Source organism: Eulemur rufifrons, chromosome 19 (assembly GCF_041146395.1).
Source record: "Eulemur rufifrons isolate Redbay chromosome 19, OSU_ERuf_1, whole genome shotgun sequence".
Lineage (NCBI taxonomy): Eukaryota > Metazoa > Chordata > Mammalia > Primates > Lemuridae > Eulemur > Eulemur rufifrons.
Window position 1 is genome coordinate 100,674,643 of NC_091001.1, and position 13,467 is coordinate 100,688,109.

The 13,467-nt window shown below is 58.5% G+C and overlaps 1 protein-coding gene across 2 annotated transcripts in view; it reads left to right on the forward strand.

The window, feature by feature from the left end:
* Positions 1–221: 221 nt before the first annotated feature.
* The window catches only part of HS1BP3 (HCLS1 binding protein 3), a 32,708-nt gene continuing 19,462 nt past the window's right edge, over positions 222–13,467 (forward strand). The window contains exons 1-4 of one of the 2 annotated variants that reach the window (XM_069494139.1): positions 222–288; positions 5,793–5,958; positions 10,033–10,240; positions 12,265–12,493. In XM_069494139.1, coding sequence (XP_069350240.1) covers positions 257–288; positions 5,793–5,958; positions 10,033–10,240; positions 12,265–12,493 — 635 coding nt within the window. In that variant the 5' untranslated portion in view covers positions 222–256. Of the gene's footprint in view, positions 289–2,706; positions 3,129–5,792; positions 5,959–10,032; positions 10,241–12,264; positions 12,494–13,467 lie in introns of those variants that run through there. The other variant, XM_069494138.1, reaches the window with a different exon arrangement.

Sequence of the window (13,467 nt, forward strand, 5' to 3'; positions counted from 1 at the left end):
GCTCAGCTCGGGGACTGAGCTCCGGGACGCCAGGAGCGCAGAGCTGGACAGGCCGACCGCCACCCGGCAGGGACAGCCCCCCGCGCCGCCCGCCCGGGGCCACCCAAGGCGCCGCATTGCGCGGTCGCGGCCGCCAGGGGGCGCGCCAGGGCGGCGGGAGGGGCGCGGCCGCCGGGAGCCGGGGGCGGGGCCGCGGCGACGCCGGCGCTGCCCGGTCCCGTGACTGCACGCCCTGCCCGGAGCCGCGGCCGCCGCTATGCAGTCCCCGGCGGTACTCGTCACTTCCAGGTGAGCCAGACCCCCGCCCCTGGCGCCGGCCTCGGGCAGCTCGGGGTCCCAGGGGCCGGCGGAGGCGGCCGCCCCCCCGGGGGCCAGTGGCCCGCGCCGGTCTTCCCAGCGATCTCGGTAGTTTGTCCGGGCTGGGCCCCTGCAGGAGAGGTGGTGCGGCCCACTTCGGTGTCCCCGTGTTCCAGATGGGGAAACTGAGGCCCCCTGGAGGATAAAGGGCTCACCCGAGATCCAATGGGTTGTCTGGGACTGGCCGGTTCCATGCAGCCGGGCAGAGAGGAGACTCTGTTCCCTTTCCCTGCCCACCTGGGCTCTTTTCTTTGGGCCCCAAAGTTTACTTCTCCATCCTTTCAGCGCTCAGGTGTGCCAGCCCGGTGCTGGCACTGGGACCGGGGTGAGTCAGAAGAGCCTGGCCCTGCGGCGGCTGTGGGGGACCAGATGCTAGGAGGGGGTCGTAAGTTCAGGTTGCTATGGGAACACAGAGCAGGCGGGGACCCCCCGGCTTCTGGGAGGAGGTGAATGAGGCCTGGTCCTGCAGGATGAGTGGACGGTGACCAGGTGGAGGGGAGAGGCCAGGAAGAGGTGGCAGCTGCTCAAGGAGGCAGCTCAGGACACGTGCAGGTTAAAGCACAGGCCGCGGAGGGACCGCCCTGGTCCAGGCCTGGAGGACCCAGCACAGGTTGCCTCCTGGGAAGACTGGGAGGTTCATGGTTTTACACTTTAACTCTGTTTTAAAAAGCTGTAAAGTGACTCACTTCAACTCTTTTCATATACTCCACCCTTGTCCCCCCTACACAAAATCTTGGGCTAAGGGGCCAGTTTATTCCATCAGTGAATGTGTTACCCAGCCCAACTGTTAATCTTCCAGTTGTTATCCGGAATTCAAGTCTAGAAAAACATTCTCTTCGTAAACCTTGATATCAGAACCTGCTCGGTCTCTGCGTGATAGACCTCGGTTACAGGTTGCATCTTCATGGGCAGAAGAGGTTTCCCTGCTGCACGAAAGTCACCTGCTCTCACTGGGCCTCAGTTTCCTTTTCTGCAAATTGGAGGATTGACACTGTCAGGCAGCAGCAGCAGCAGGTGCCCCTCAGCCACATGGAGACGGTTGGAGTGTGACATTGGTGCTGGGTGCTTGGGGGGTGGTGAGTGGCTTTCCTCCGTGCCCGACTTAGACACAGCTTGTTAACAGACACAGGGGTCTAGTCTGGTGGTGGCGGCCGGCAAGTCATGGTCATTCCCAAGAGGCTTGCCTGCAGGGTGAGTGCAAATACCACGGCCTAGCCCCGGCCCTTCCCCGCGGCCCCCAGCTCCTGTTCAGCCCAGCCTCCTCCCACGTGATGTCACCACATGCACTGGTGTGTGCCTTCAGCCAGCAGGTGTTTATTAAGGGCCTTCTCTGTGCCAGGTACTGGTCCAGGTCCTAGGAGACAGCAGTGAGCCAAACCTGGAACTCCGGTGGGGACAGACGGACAGTAGGCAATATAGAACACGTCAGGGATGGTAAATGCTGTGAAGGAAAATGAAATGGTAGGGACTGTAGAGTGCTAGGAGGAGCACATGTGTCTTACGTGGTGTGGTTAGGGACATCTTTCTCGCAAAGTGGCCCCTGGGAAGATCCCCGACAAGTTCCCTGGAGGAGAGTGCCAGGAAGAAGAAATCTTGAACAATGTGTACCCAGCCATGAGGGCAGCAGGAGCGGAGGTCCTGGGGCTGGTGTGGCTGCAGTGGAGTGAGTGGGGTTGGGGGGTGTTAGGTGACACCGTGGGACCAGGGGACAATCAGGAAAGGCCTTGTAGGCCATCGGATTTCATTCTGAGTGTGATGGGACCTGACTTCTGTTTTACAGAGATCCTTTGGCTGCTGTGTTGAGCATGGGCTCTGGCTGTGGCTGGGGTTGGGGGGCTGCAGACCAGAGGTGGCCAGGGGGTCTCGCTACGCCCTCGGTGGTTAACTCCTTGCAGGAATCCACATAGAGCCCCTGGTGGGTTGACCCAGGGTGACGGTGGCCACGGAGGTGGGAAGTGCCTGTTCTGGATCTATTTCGAGGATTGAGCTTCCAGGTTTGCTGCTGTTCGGGTGTGGGATGTGAGGAGAAGGAAGAGGAGTCAGGAGTAACTGCAAGGCCCCTGTCCTAGGATGTGAAAATCAAAGTTGCTGTTTCCCAGGATGGGGAGACCAGAGCAGATATGGGGGAAGGTGGGCGCTAGTGTTTGTCTAGACATGTGGGTTTAAGAAGCTTGTTGACAGCCCAGTGGAGACGTCAGGCAGGCAGCGTGAAGGTGACCAGCTTTGAGGAGAGGAGAATCTGGGCTGGGGAGAGGAATTTGGGAGCCACTGGCCCGTAAATGGCATTTAACGCCTGGAACCTGGATGAGCTCACCTGGGGAGGAGCGCTGCGAGAGGGCGTGCTGGGTGCCATCAGGGAACCTTCCAGAGAAGCTGAGCAGCTGTGGCCAGGAGTGGGGGAAGAGCCACAAGGAGCGGGGTGTCCTGAGGAGTGGGGTGTCCTGCAGCCCGTGAAGGCAGAGCTTCAGGCAGGGAGCGGCAGACTGTGCCAGGTGCCGCTGACAATCCAGGCAAGAGGGGAAGTGAGAACTCACCTTTGGATTTGACAACACAGAGGTCACAGGTGACCTGGGTGCTGGCAGTTTGTTGCACAATGAGGACAAAAGTCTGGTTGGTGGAGAGGAACCAGAGCCCGTGAATATGGGCCACTTGCTTGAGGAGTTCTGCCGGAAAGGGGAGGAGGGAAACTGAGCGAGGGGAGTGTGGGGTCAGAGCATGGCTTCTGTCCCCGGCAGGTCGGAGTGTGACTGCCTGCTCATGACAGTGATCCGGTAAGGCAGGGAAATTGATGGTGAGGAAGAGAAAGGAGAAGTCAGAAGCCACGTCCCTGAGTAGCCGAGAGGGGCTAAGGAGGGGTGGCCTTCAGAGCAGCCAGTCTGTCCACAGTCCCAGGAGGCGACAGCGCATACAAGGCAGGTGCAGGCTGAGTGGTGAATGTGATGATGAAGCCCGGGATGTTTTCTCACGGTGCCCGGAGCAGCACAGAGACGCATCAGCATCACCTGGGAGCTTATTGGAAATGCAGACTCTCGGGCCCACCTGCGGGACCAGACTCTGAACCCCAGGGGCTTGTACCCATGGTGCAATTTGAGAAGCTTGATCTAGGCTACAGGTGTGGGTCAAATCCTGCCCAACACACCCCCATTTGTTTATGTATTGTCCGGAGAAGCTGCAACCGAGACCACATAGCCTGCAAAGTCTACAATATTTACTCTCCAGCCCTGTACAGAAAGTTTCCTCAGCGGCTTAGGGCAGTGGGAGAGTGACTGGATCAGGCCCAGGCGCATCGGGAGCGCTGGAGGGCGATTCTTTGCTAGAACAAGGCTGCGGCCACCCCAGGCCTTTTGATGCAGTGTCCCGCGTGTGCCTTCCTCACGAGTTCCCAGGCAAAGCGATGCTGATCCAGGGGCCACACTTGAGAACCCCACGTCCAGGGCAACTAGGGTTGCCAGGCCTGGTGTGGTGAGAGCCTTGAAGTCTGTGGCCTTGAATTTCTGGTGGGAGCAGGTGGCATGCTTGTGCCGTGTCTGTCCCCAGCCACAAGCTGCCTGGCACAGAGCAGAGGAAGCAGAGGACTGGAGAAGCCGGCTTTTCCCGGGCCAGGTCAGCCCTGGGCGAGAGGTCGGGGAGCTGGGGCCTCAGCAGAGGGTTCCAGCTGGGGACTCTGGGACAGGGCGGGATCGTGGATTGGGGGTTCTGGTGCGGTCAGAGAACCGTCAGACGTGGGCCCTGCCAGGGAGCTGGACCTTGGGGGGTGCTGGCCGGGGGAGGCGCCCCCGACCCCTTTTCACCCTGAGAGGCCCTCCTCTCCAGCTCAGGTGCCCCCTTCCTCGTCACTTCACCCACCTGTGCTTCGCTTCCATGACGATTTGTAAAGAAACGATGCCCGGTGCTTTCTCATGCCCTGTGAGAGGCCCCGGGCTCTGGAGGGGCTGTGGAGCGGCGCCGGGGATTGCACCCTGGTTCCACCCCACACCCGCTGAGACCTTGGGTGAGCGACTCCCTTCTGGGCCCATTTCCTTGTCTTTTAAGTGGGTCCGAGTAGCCGAGCTCCTCTGCTGGGCCGTGGGCGGCAGCAGCCCCAGGCACAGGTGAGGTGCTCAGGCTGCGTCAGCTGCGGTTCCGTCCTCAGCACTCAGTCTCGCCTTTTTCTCCCACACCTGTGATGGCAACACTGTGTGCAGCACCGAGCCACGGGCACGCACCGTCTGAGCGCGTTGTCATCTGGCTGCTAACAAGGAGTGCTGATTGGAGGTGCCTTCACCTCACAGCCTGCGTCTGGCCCTCCTGCGCCCTTTGCCCCCCTGGTGCAGGCCAGCCCGGGTCTGCATGAATGATCTGCTCATCACAGCCTGCATGTGCCGCGGGAGCATGTTCCTCGGGAGGACCACGTGCACAGCCGCTGGGTGCGCACACACACGGCACAGGGAGGCATGTTGTGTAGGCCTCCCCAGTCGGTGACAGCAGCGCCTTGGTGACAGTGTCACATGCTTAGCAGGGGATGTGAGGCGGCTGCAGAAGGGGTGCTGGGGGAGGGCTCCGGTAATTCCAGAGAGGGAAGGGCCTCGCCCCAGGCACAAGTTGGAGCTCCAGAAGCTCCTCCCTGCCCAGGGCCTCAGCCCCTGTGTTCCCAAAGCGCCGCCCGGCACACAGCTGGTCTCACCGCCATGATCAGAGCGCGCTCGGCACGTCCTGCCCGAGGTGTTGGTGTGAGGGACGGGAGTCTGCGCAGGTCTGTGTCACACCCTTCTGTGTGATGAGGGATACGTCGGACATATTTTCTCACTTCACAGAAAATGCCCCATCACTCTTTTGCTCTCTGTACAGTTCAGTATGTTTGAATTGCATTTAAAAATTTCCCAAGAGCCGTGGTGTTTGCCCAACATCCTCCCAGTGCTCAGAGGGAGGTATCGACTGCCCCATGAGGCTGGGGCGGGCCCCACCGCTAGCGCCCAGCCCGTTTCCCCGTGGGAGCGCCCTGCAGCGGCTCCCTGCCTCCCTCCAGGTGCCCGGTGGAGTTTTCTTCCTGTGTTGTCCACACCGACCCAGGTACTTCCCTTGGTCTGAGTAGATCACTGAGGATGCCGTCCCCACCGTTTTGCCAAGCTCACTTCTGAGTTTGTGTGAAACACTCAGCTGTTGGTGATTTTCGGCAAGCCCCATCCTTCCCTGTTTTGCTGCTGGGAACAGACCATTTGCCCTGAGCAGCCCAAAGGCAGGACCAAGCCTGGAGCCTGGGAAGCCAGGCTTCATGAGGGGCTGGAGTGTGGCAGGACAGGTGGCCTGGAGCTGTGACCACCCAGGACCCTGAGGACGGCCAGCAGAGCAGCCTGGCACCCAGGCCTGCCAGGCCACCCCAGGATCCTGCCCGCGTTTCCCTTGAGAACTCTGCTGACTTGAACCTCAGCTTCACTTGCTCTCTTTTCCTCTGGCAGGCGAGTTCAGAATGTCCACACAGGCCTCGACCTGACTGTGCCCCAGCACCAGGAGGTGCGGGGCAGGATGATGTCTGGCCACGTGGAGTACCAGATCCTGGTGGTGACCCAGCTGGCCGCGTTCAAGTCGGCCAAGCACAAGCCCGAGGACGTCGTCCAGTTCTTGGTGAGCTGGGGCTCTGGCCAGGGTGCTCTGAGGGTGCCTGGGGTCCAGGTGGCACTCATACCTGCCCACCAGGTGTGAGAAGCATCAGGGTGGGCACTTCTTTATCCACCACTCGCTCAGGGGCTGGAGTGCCAGACCATGTCGGATGATAGGGACACGAGCGAATCAGACACTGTTAGTCCATGGGTGGCAGGCTTGTAAAGACACGGATACAGACGGTGACAGAAGTACATAGGGGGTCTGGGGGTATAGACAAGGGGCATCTAACCCACCCTGGGTAACAGATTCCAGAAACTTCACAGATGAGGTGAGGGCTGAGCTGTGTTTTAAAGAGCAGGTGGAGCTCAGCGGGACAGAGGGGAGAAGGGTGTCCCAGGCAGAGGGCCCAGCCTAAGCAAAGGCACAGGCTGGAGATGGGTGTCGCGTGCGGAACTCTGAGCAGTCCAGCATGGTGCTGGCGTGGAGGGGGAGAGGAGGAGGGTGGGTGACAGGCAGGAGCTGGGTCAGGGAGAGCGTACGGGGCCTGGACCTGTCCTGCGGCCAAGGAGGAATTTCAAGCAGGGGAGTGACATGGTCACATGTCCCATTTGCCTTTAACCAACCTGTCTGTTGGGAGCTTGGAGTTGGATTGGAAGGAACAGTCCCCAAGGGAGGGCTTGGAGCAGGCCAGTGGTAGTTGGTATGGAAGGAAGGGAGAGAGTCAGAAATATTTACACCCACTGAGATAAAGAGAACCTATGCCTGGGCAGATCTGAGGGGGCGTGTTGAGTGTGACGCGTCCACCCAATGGACCAATACACAAGGCTGGTCCTCTGGCTGGGGTCAGGCCTAAGATGCGGGTTTGGGAGACGTCAGCTTGGAGGTGATGCTAAAAGCCACTCCCAAGCCTGGGAGTGGATGCAGTTGCCCAGAGAACAGATGTGGAGGGTGGGGAGAAGGGCCGAGGAGGGAATCCTGAGGACACCAGCAGGCCCGTCAAGAAGGCGAGTCTACAGGTGAGGGAGAGCGGGGAGAACTGGGCAACTGTGGAGTCGCAGGAGCTGAGGGAGGAGAGAGTGTCAAGAAGGGCCGAGATCGTGACTCATTATGTACTGTTTGCCTTTTAGAAAAAGGCCTTGGTGCAGGGAACAGGAGAGACAGGCTATAGAATTACCAGGACAAGGTGGAATGAACTAGAGTCGCTTGGTACAAAGGGGAGCGACCTGCTGCAGGCTTGCACACAGGCTAGCTCTGAATCTCCTGGCAGCCAGGATGAAAAGGGAAACAATGAATTGCATCGCTCTGGTGACCTGTTGAAAGAGACACTGAAGTTTAAGAAAAATTTATGGCACAGATCTTCAAGGGACATCCAGCAACATCGTGGGAAGTATCTAAAATAGCAGTGCTGTTTTTCATTTCATTGCTAGGGTGTGGTTCTGGCTCTGCATTGCTCCTGTTGACTCAAGTAAATGACAGAAGCAAAAATCTCAACCACTGGAGGTTTATTAAGCCAAAGTTGAGGACACACATGGAAGAAAGGTGAACTACAGTCTAGCCGTGGCTGTTTCTTCTGAAGGGGAAGGTGGAACCTTCAGCATTTTAAAGACTATAGAGAAGGAAAAAGACAGTGGGGGATGGGGGTGGATAAGGCAAAGTAGTTACATTCTTGTGAGGCCCAGAAAATCTACATTTTACATAAAATAAGGGGGATGTTAGAAGACAAAAAGGGAGTAAAGGAAACATCAATTATGTAGATGTTCCTGGATAGGTGGAAGAATGTTTGATTCTGTGTCTTCAGTTTTGTTACCTGTAAAGATAAACTTGTAATTCATTATTAACGTTATTAGTGTGGAATGGAGCAGACCTTAGTTTTAGGTGCCTGACATAGGTACAATTTGCACGTCCTTGCTTATGGGGGGTCAGCAAGGAATTTGCTTAATGAATGATCTGTGGGGCCAGCTCTTCACAGGTGCCTGAGCCCCTTACCTGCTGTTGTGCATAAGGAGTTGGGGGGCAGGCCCTGAGATTTTGATTTTCCGTTTGCCCCCTGAGAGTGGCTCTGCTCTGCAGGGCAGTTTGCAGCTCCTGGTGATCTGACCTGACCGAGGCTGGAGCTGCGTATTTGCCCTTGAGGTTGCAGGGCAGACGGACAGGCAGCATCCTGGGAGCCTTGCGGAGCTCCAGGCCAGCCTGCTCCGTCCTGAGCTAAGGGCTGGTCTTACCTGGGGCGTTGGTGAAGCTGTCATTAACACCTCCATGTGTCGTACCAGTGCCACTTTTTCCTAGTCTGTGACGCCCACGCCCAGTGAAGTCTGTGTGTGTGTGTGTGTGCAGAGGCTTCTCATTTTGAAGTACCCGCGAGGGCAAAGGAGAGCTGCTTTGTTCTCTGTGGGATCTGATAGCGTAGCCCAAGGTTGTGTGCCCCAAGCCTGAAATCTCTTTGAAGTTTCATGATTTAGCTAAAAGAATTAGTGAGCATTTTGCATCTACTCCTTAAAGGGGCATGTATGTTTCAATATACATATGTATTTAATTGCTAACCATGGAGTAAAAGCGGCCCCCAGGCAGGGCGCTGTAGCGGAGGTTTTGCAGGCACACACAGGCTTATGTTAGAGGCTGTCTGCCCCTTGCCCGGCACACGGGGCACCAGATGAGTGTGAGTTCCCAGCCTCAGCTCCTTCTGCCGTTAGTGTCTCTCACTTGGCCTCCTCTGGTTGCTGGTGCAGGTGGCTCGTGGAGAAGCCCTGGCTGCAACACTGTTGGATGTGGCCCTGCGTGGGGTGAGAGCCCAGCCTGTCAGCTCCCAGCCCTCACACTGCCAGAGCCCTGGGGATCTCGGCTCCCAGCACCCGGGACTGGCTGGTCTGTGGGAGGAGCCTGTGTGCAACAGTCGGGCCAGCAGGGGGCGCTCGTCCCCCACCGTGGCTGCCCTGCCTGCCTGGCTGGAGTCACCAGCTCCTGGGGACAGCCCGGATTGGACCCTGTGTTACCAACCACTTTGGGAAAGGATCCTCCTGCCTCTCCTGGAGAGCTGTTCCCAGGAAAGCTCAGAGCCAGGCTCTGTGCTCACAGCTGCAGGCAGCAGCCCCCTGTCCCAGACGACTCCCCACTGAGGGGGTTCTGGAGTCCCCCAGTCACCTTCTGGCGTCTAGAACCTTCACAGGCGGAGGGTTCTGGGTCCTGTTGCTGGTGAGCCCCACGCGGCACTCCAGTGGTGTGTGGGGGTGCAGCCTGGGCCTGGCAGTGACCCAACTTCACCCTCTACGCTCCCGCAGAGTCGGGGAGACACGCACTGCTATGGCGAAAGCACAGAGGAGCCCAGCGCTGAGGGGGGACGCCAGGCTGGTGTGTGCACAGCGCAGGGGGCTCTTCTCTGAGCGCCCCCACGTGGTGGTGGCGCTGAACTGCCGTGCTGTCTCACGAGGCCCAGAGCCTGTTGGCATGTCCCCGTACGTGCAGCAGGAGCTTGATGAGTGAGTGAGTGGAGACTTAGCTGCCTAGGAGTTGTGGGGGTAGATTGAGCAGCAGGCGCGGTCACCTCCTTCTGACCGCAGTGGGAGCCCCAGCCCGTTTCACCCCGGTTCTGGCACGCAGAGGGGTCCCGGCTGACGGCAGGCAGGCAGGCAGCCAGCTTCCGCGGTATCTGCCTCCACTGCTTGCACGGACTGGCCCTGCCCAAGGCTGCCGCTGGCTCACGGGAGAGTGATCAAGAGGTCTGTGCTGAGAAAAGGTGACTCACAGTGTTGCAGGAAGATGACTGGGCCACCGGCCAGATGGTGAGATCACCCTGCTGATGCACTGGAAGCCTGGCATGCAGGCAGCTGTGGTCACCTATAGGCCAGGCAGGGGTCCCTGTGTCAGAAGTGTCTACTTGGGACATGACAGTGCCCGGAGCAGCAGCATTATTGCATCTTCGGGCCATTAAGACATTTGTAACTGAGCCTGCCATTGACTAGGAGGGTTAAGGACCAGAGCCCGAGGCAGGGAGACGGCACACTTCCTGTGGCCGGACGCCACCTCCCACCTCTGTCTGGGGGGAGAGGAACGCCGCCTCTCCCTCTTCACTGAGAAAAATGCATGCTCCTCTCATTCCAGGTCTCCAAAAAGTACAGCGAGATTGAGGAGTTTTACCAGAAACTGAGCAGTCGTTATGCAACAGCCAGCCTCCCCCCGCTCCCCAGGAAGGTCCTGTTTGTTGGGGAGTCTGACATCCGGGAAAGGAGAGCCGTGTTCAATGACATTCTGCGCTGTGTCTCCAAGGATGCCGAGTTGGCAGGCAGCCCAGAGCTGCTAGAATTCTTAGGTACCCGAGCTCTGTCCCGAGTCCCTGAGGTCTCCCCAGCCCAGAACCGGGCCTCGCCGCCCGGCGGGGGCGGGTCCACAGCTGCCCACTGCAGCCGGGAAGTTTCAGCCAGGCCGTTGAGGCAGGTGGGCCTTACCGACATCCCTGGGCCGATGGTGGGCAGGGGGCTGACCCTCGAGGGACTGACCGTCCAGGGTGAGACGGGGTTCACAGGGGGCATCTCCACAGTGTGACCCCACCCCTGGCCTTCCTGGTCAGCCCCATCCCTAGAGCCTCCCTGACCCATAATCACACATGCAAATACCTGTCTACACCTCCTGCCACCCGGCCCTGGGGAGAGTCGAGGGCACACCTCCAGGCCGAGGCGCAGCCCGAGGGATCCAGCCCCTCAGTGACAGGGCTGGGCCCTTCCCGTCGGTGTCCCACCCACTCTTGTCTTTGCAGTTTTCTCATCTGTAAGGTGGGGACAGCCTGGCTGACGGGTGCTGGGGAGATTAAGTGAGCTCATACCTGTGAAATGCTCAGAACAGAGCCCACCACACATAAATGGTGGCTGAAGTCACACCCCGACCCCTCAGTACACCCAGAACCCTCGGGCAGGCCCCAGTCTGGCCCAGGTGCTGCCAGGGCAGGCCGGGTTCTCCTGTGCCCTCGGGAGGGAGAGAGGCCCCACTGGTGGTGCTGGACTCTCACCCCTGACCTCGCCCCTCCTTGGATCAGATCAGTCTGTTTAGCTTTAACTCTTTTCCTGACTACTGTGAATCTCCTAGTTTCACAAAACAGAAAGGAATTTTGCAAAACAAAGTTGACGGCAAATAAATTAATTGGAAAAAAAAAATGAGGGGTGGGGAATAAAGAGCAAAGCCAGGGAATGTGCAGAAGGCCTGGGACTCTTGTGTCCCCCCACGAGCCTGGGATCTCTGAGGTGTCAAATGTCTTGGCGCCCCTGTCGTGGAGAGGAAGTGCAGGGGGGTCAACTTCCCCAGCCACGCTGGGCCTCAGTTTTCTCATCTCTAAAATGAAGGGACAGTCAGGGTCTCATTCATAGGGTTTTGTGATATTTAAATGTAAAATGCGTATTCCATGAGGCTCACTACATGAAATTGAAGGTTCTTGTTATTTTGACTGGTATTTCACATTTGTCCAAATATTATAACAGCATAATATACAGCATGATCATCATCACGCAGTATATCCTGTATGCCGGACACTCTAAGTTCTTTACCTACAATGTGATTTTTTAAAAAGTTGATGCTTTCAAATAAACTACCCAGTAACTGTTTGGATAGAGATGAACAAGCAGTCAACGCATGCTTCTCAAACGACCCATAGGGGAGGACTGGCTTTCTCACTCCCAGCCTGTCACAGACGGATGCCGTCACGAATACAGAATTGCATGCTGGGATGTGATGATGATGCCAAGCGGCTATGGAAGTTTCTGGATGCCTTTCTGTACTTACCTTATCGTGGACACCTGTCTGCGACCACACTTTGAAAAGCACAGGTCTAAGCCAGTTTGTAATGGAGTGATCATAATTTATTCTGGAATCTTCCACGTGCTCACTCTGTGCACACATTGAGTTCACCGTCTCTGTCTGTGGTTGGACTGGCAGAGCTCCTTGCCGTGCCTCACGGCTGTGAAGTGGTCCTAGAGGTGCTGGTTCTTTTTGAATCTCTCTGTGCGCTGTCTGTCCCACCGTAGCCCAGCGGAGGCGGGCTCGGCCATCCTGCCAGACGGGCTCTGGGCTGCGGAGGTTCAGGAACCGCTGCCTCTGTCTTGCACTGAGGCTCTGTTTTGTGACCACTCCATCAGCCCTTGGAGGGCTGCAGCAGACACTGGGCTGCCCCCCCGGAATGGTGGTCGCCTCCCATCCACGCAGACTCGCCATCCTGGCTCAGGGCAGAGTTTGGTCCCAGGAAACTGCAGGAAGCCCTCGGCCTCACATTCTGGGTGCAGTGTGGCAAGGCCTCCTCTGCCTCTGGGGCTGGGTGTGAAGTCCCTTCTTTTCTGTCTTCCTCCACAGGCACCAGATCCCCAGGGGCTGCAGGTCTCACCAGCAGAGATTCCTCTGTCCTGGGTGACACGCACAGCCAGGCAGGGGACGATGAGGAGGCTTTTGACTTCTTTGAGCAGCAAGACCAAGTGGCGGGTGAGGGTCCGCCCACCCTGGGCTTGAAGGACGAAGATGCAAAGAAGTCCTTGGAGGAGGAGGAGGAGGAGGAAGAGGTGCTGGATCCTCTGGGCATCATGCGGTAGGTCTCCCATTGTCCAGAGGGCCCCTGCTGCCCATCCCAGGCTTTCTGGAGATAATCTCTTCCTCCCGCTTGCAGGGGTCTGGGCCACAGGTCCTTGGCCTGGCACGCTCGGAGACTGGCTCTCTGCATGCCCTCGACGTCGCCCATGTCTTGGGGCCTGGGCTCAGGTATCGCCTGGGCTCAGGTATCACCTGTCCCTCTTGATCATAAGGTGTCCCTTGCCACTGGCTCTGCACTGAGGCCGGGCAGAGGCCCTCGTGACAGCTCAGTAGCCCAGGTTGCTGAACCCCGCAACCCAGGAGACCTGGGTTCTCCTGCCAGCCGTGTGACTGCAGCTCTCTGGGCCCACTTCACCTCATGCAGAGCAGGATCGCTCACCTTGGCCCTGCCTCCCCACAGGGTGGCTGTAGGGTCCTCGTGAGTCACATGGGCGAAAGGGACTTGTGACCCGCAAGTGCCAACTTCATGTGATGCGAGGAGGAGTGAGCCCTGGGGTCCCGGCCAATGGACCGTGTCCCCTTCACATGCACGTGCATGCGTGTGCGCACACACGCTACCCTGACAGGGACAGAAGAGGCAGGCCAGCTGTGGTCTCAGGGCTCCCTCCTGGATGGTGTCCCGCTTCTCTTGCCTTCGTGTCCCTCCTCCTTTCCTGGCCCTCTGACTACCCTCAGCCAATCAGTGAGCCGCTCCTGAGCCCCCACTGCACGGACCCTACTCTGGAGTGGGGGCAGGTCAGATAGGAGGCCAGGGGGGCAGACGTTGCTCCCAAGGCCCCTCTGACAGACACAGCCTGGGATGTGAGAGGTTTGCTGACGTCCTCAGGGAACAGGTGAGGGAGCCCTATCCTGCATGTCCTGCTCCAGAAGGAATTAGAGCCGGTTAGAAGTCAGGCAGAGGCCGGGCGCGGTGGCTCACGCCTGTGGTCCTAGCACTCTGGGAGGCCGAGGTGGGAGGATCACTTGAGCCCA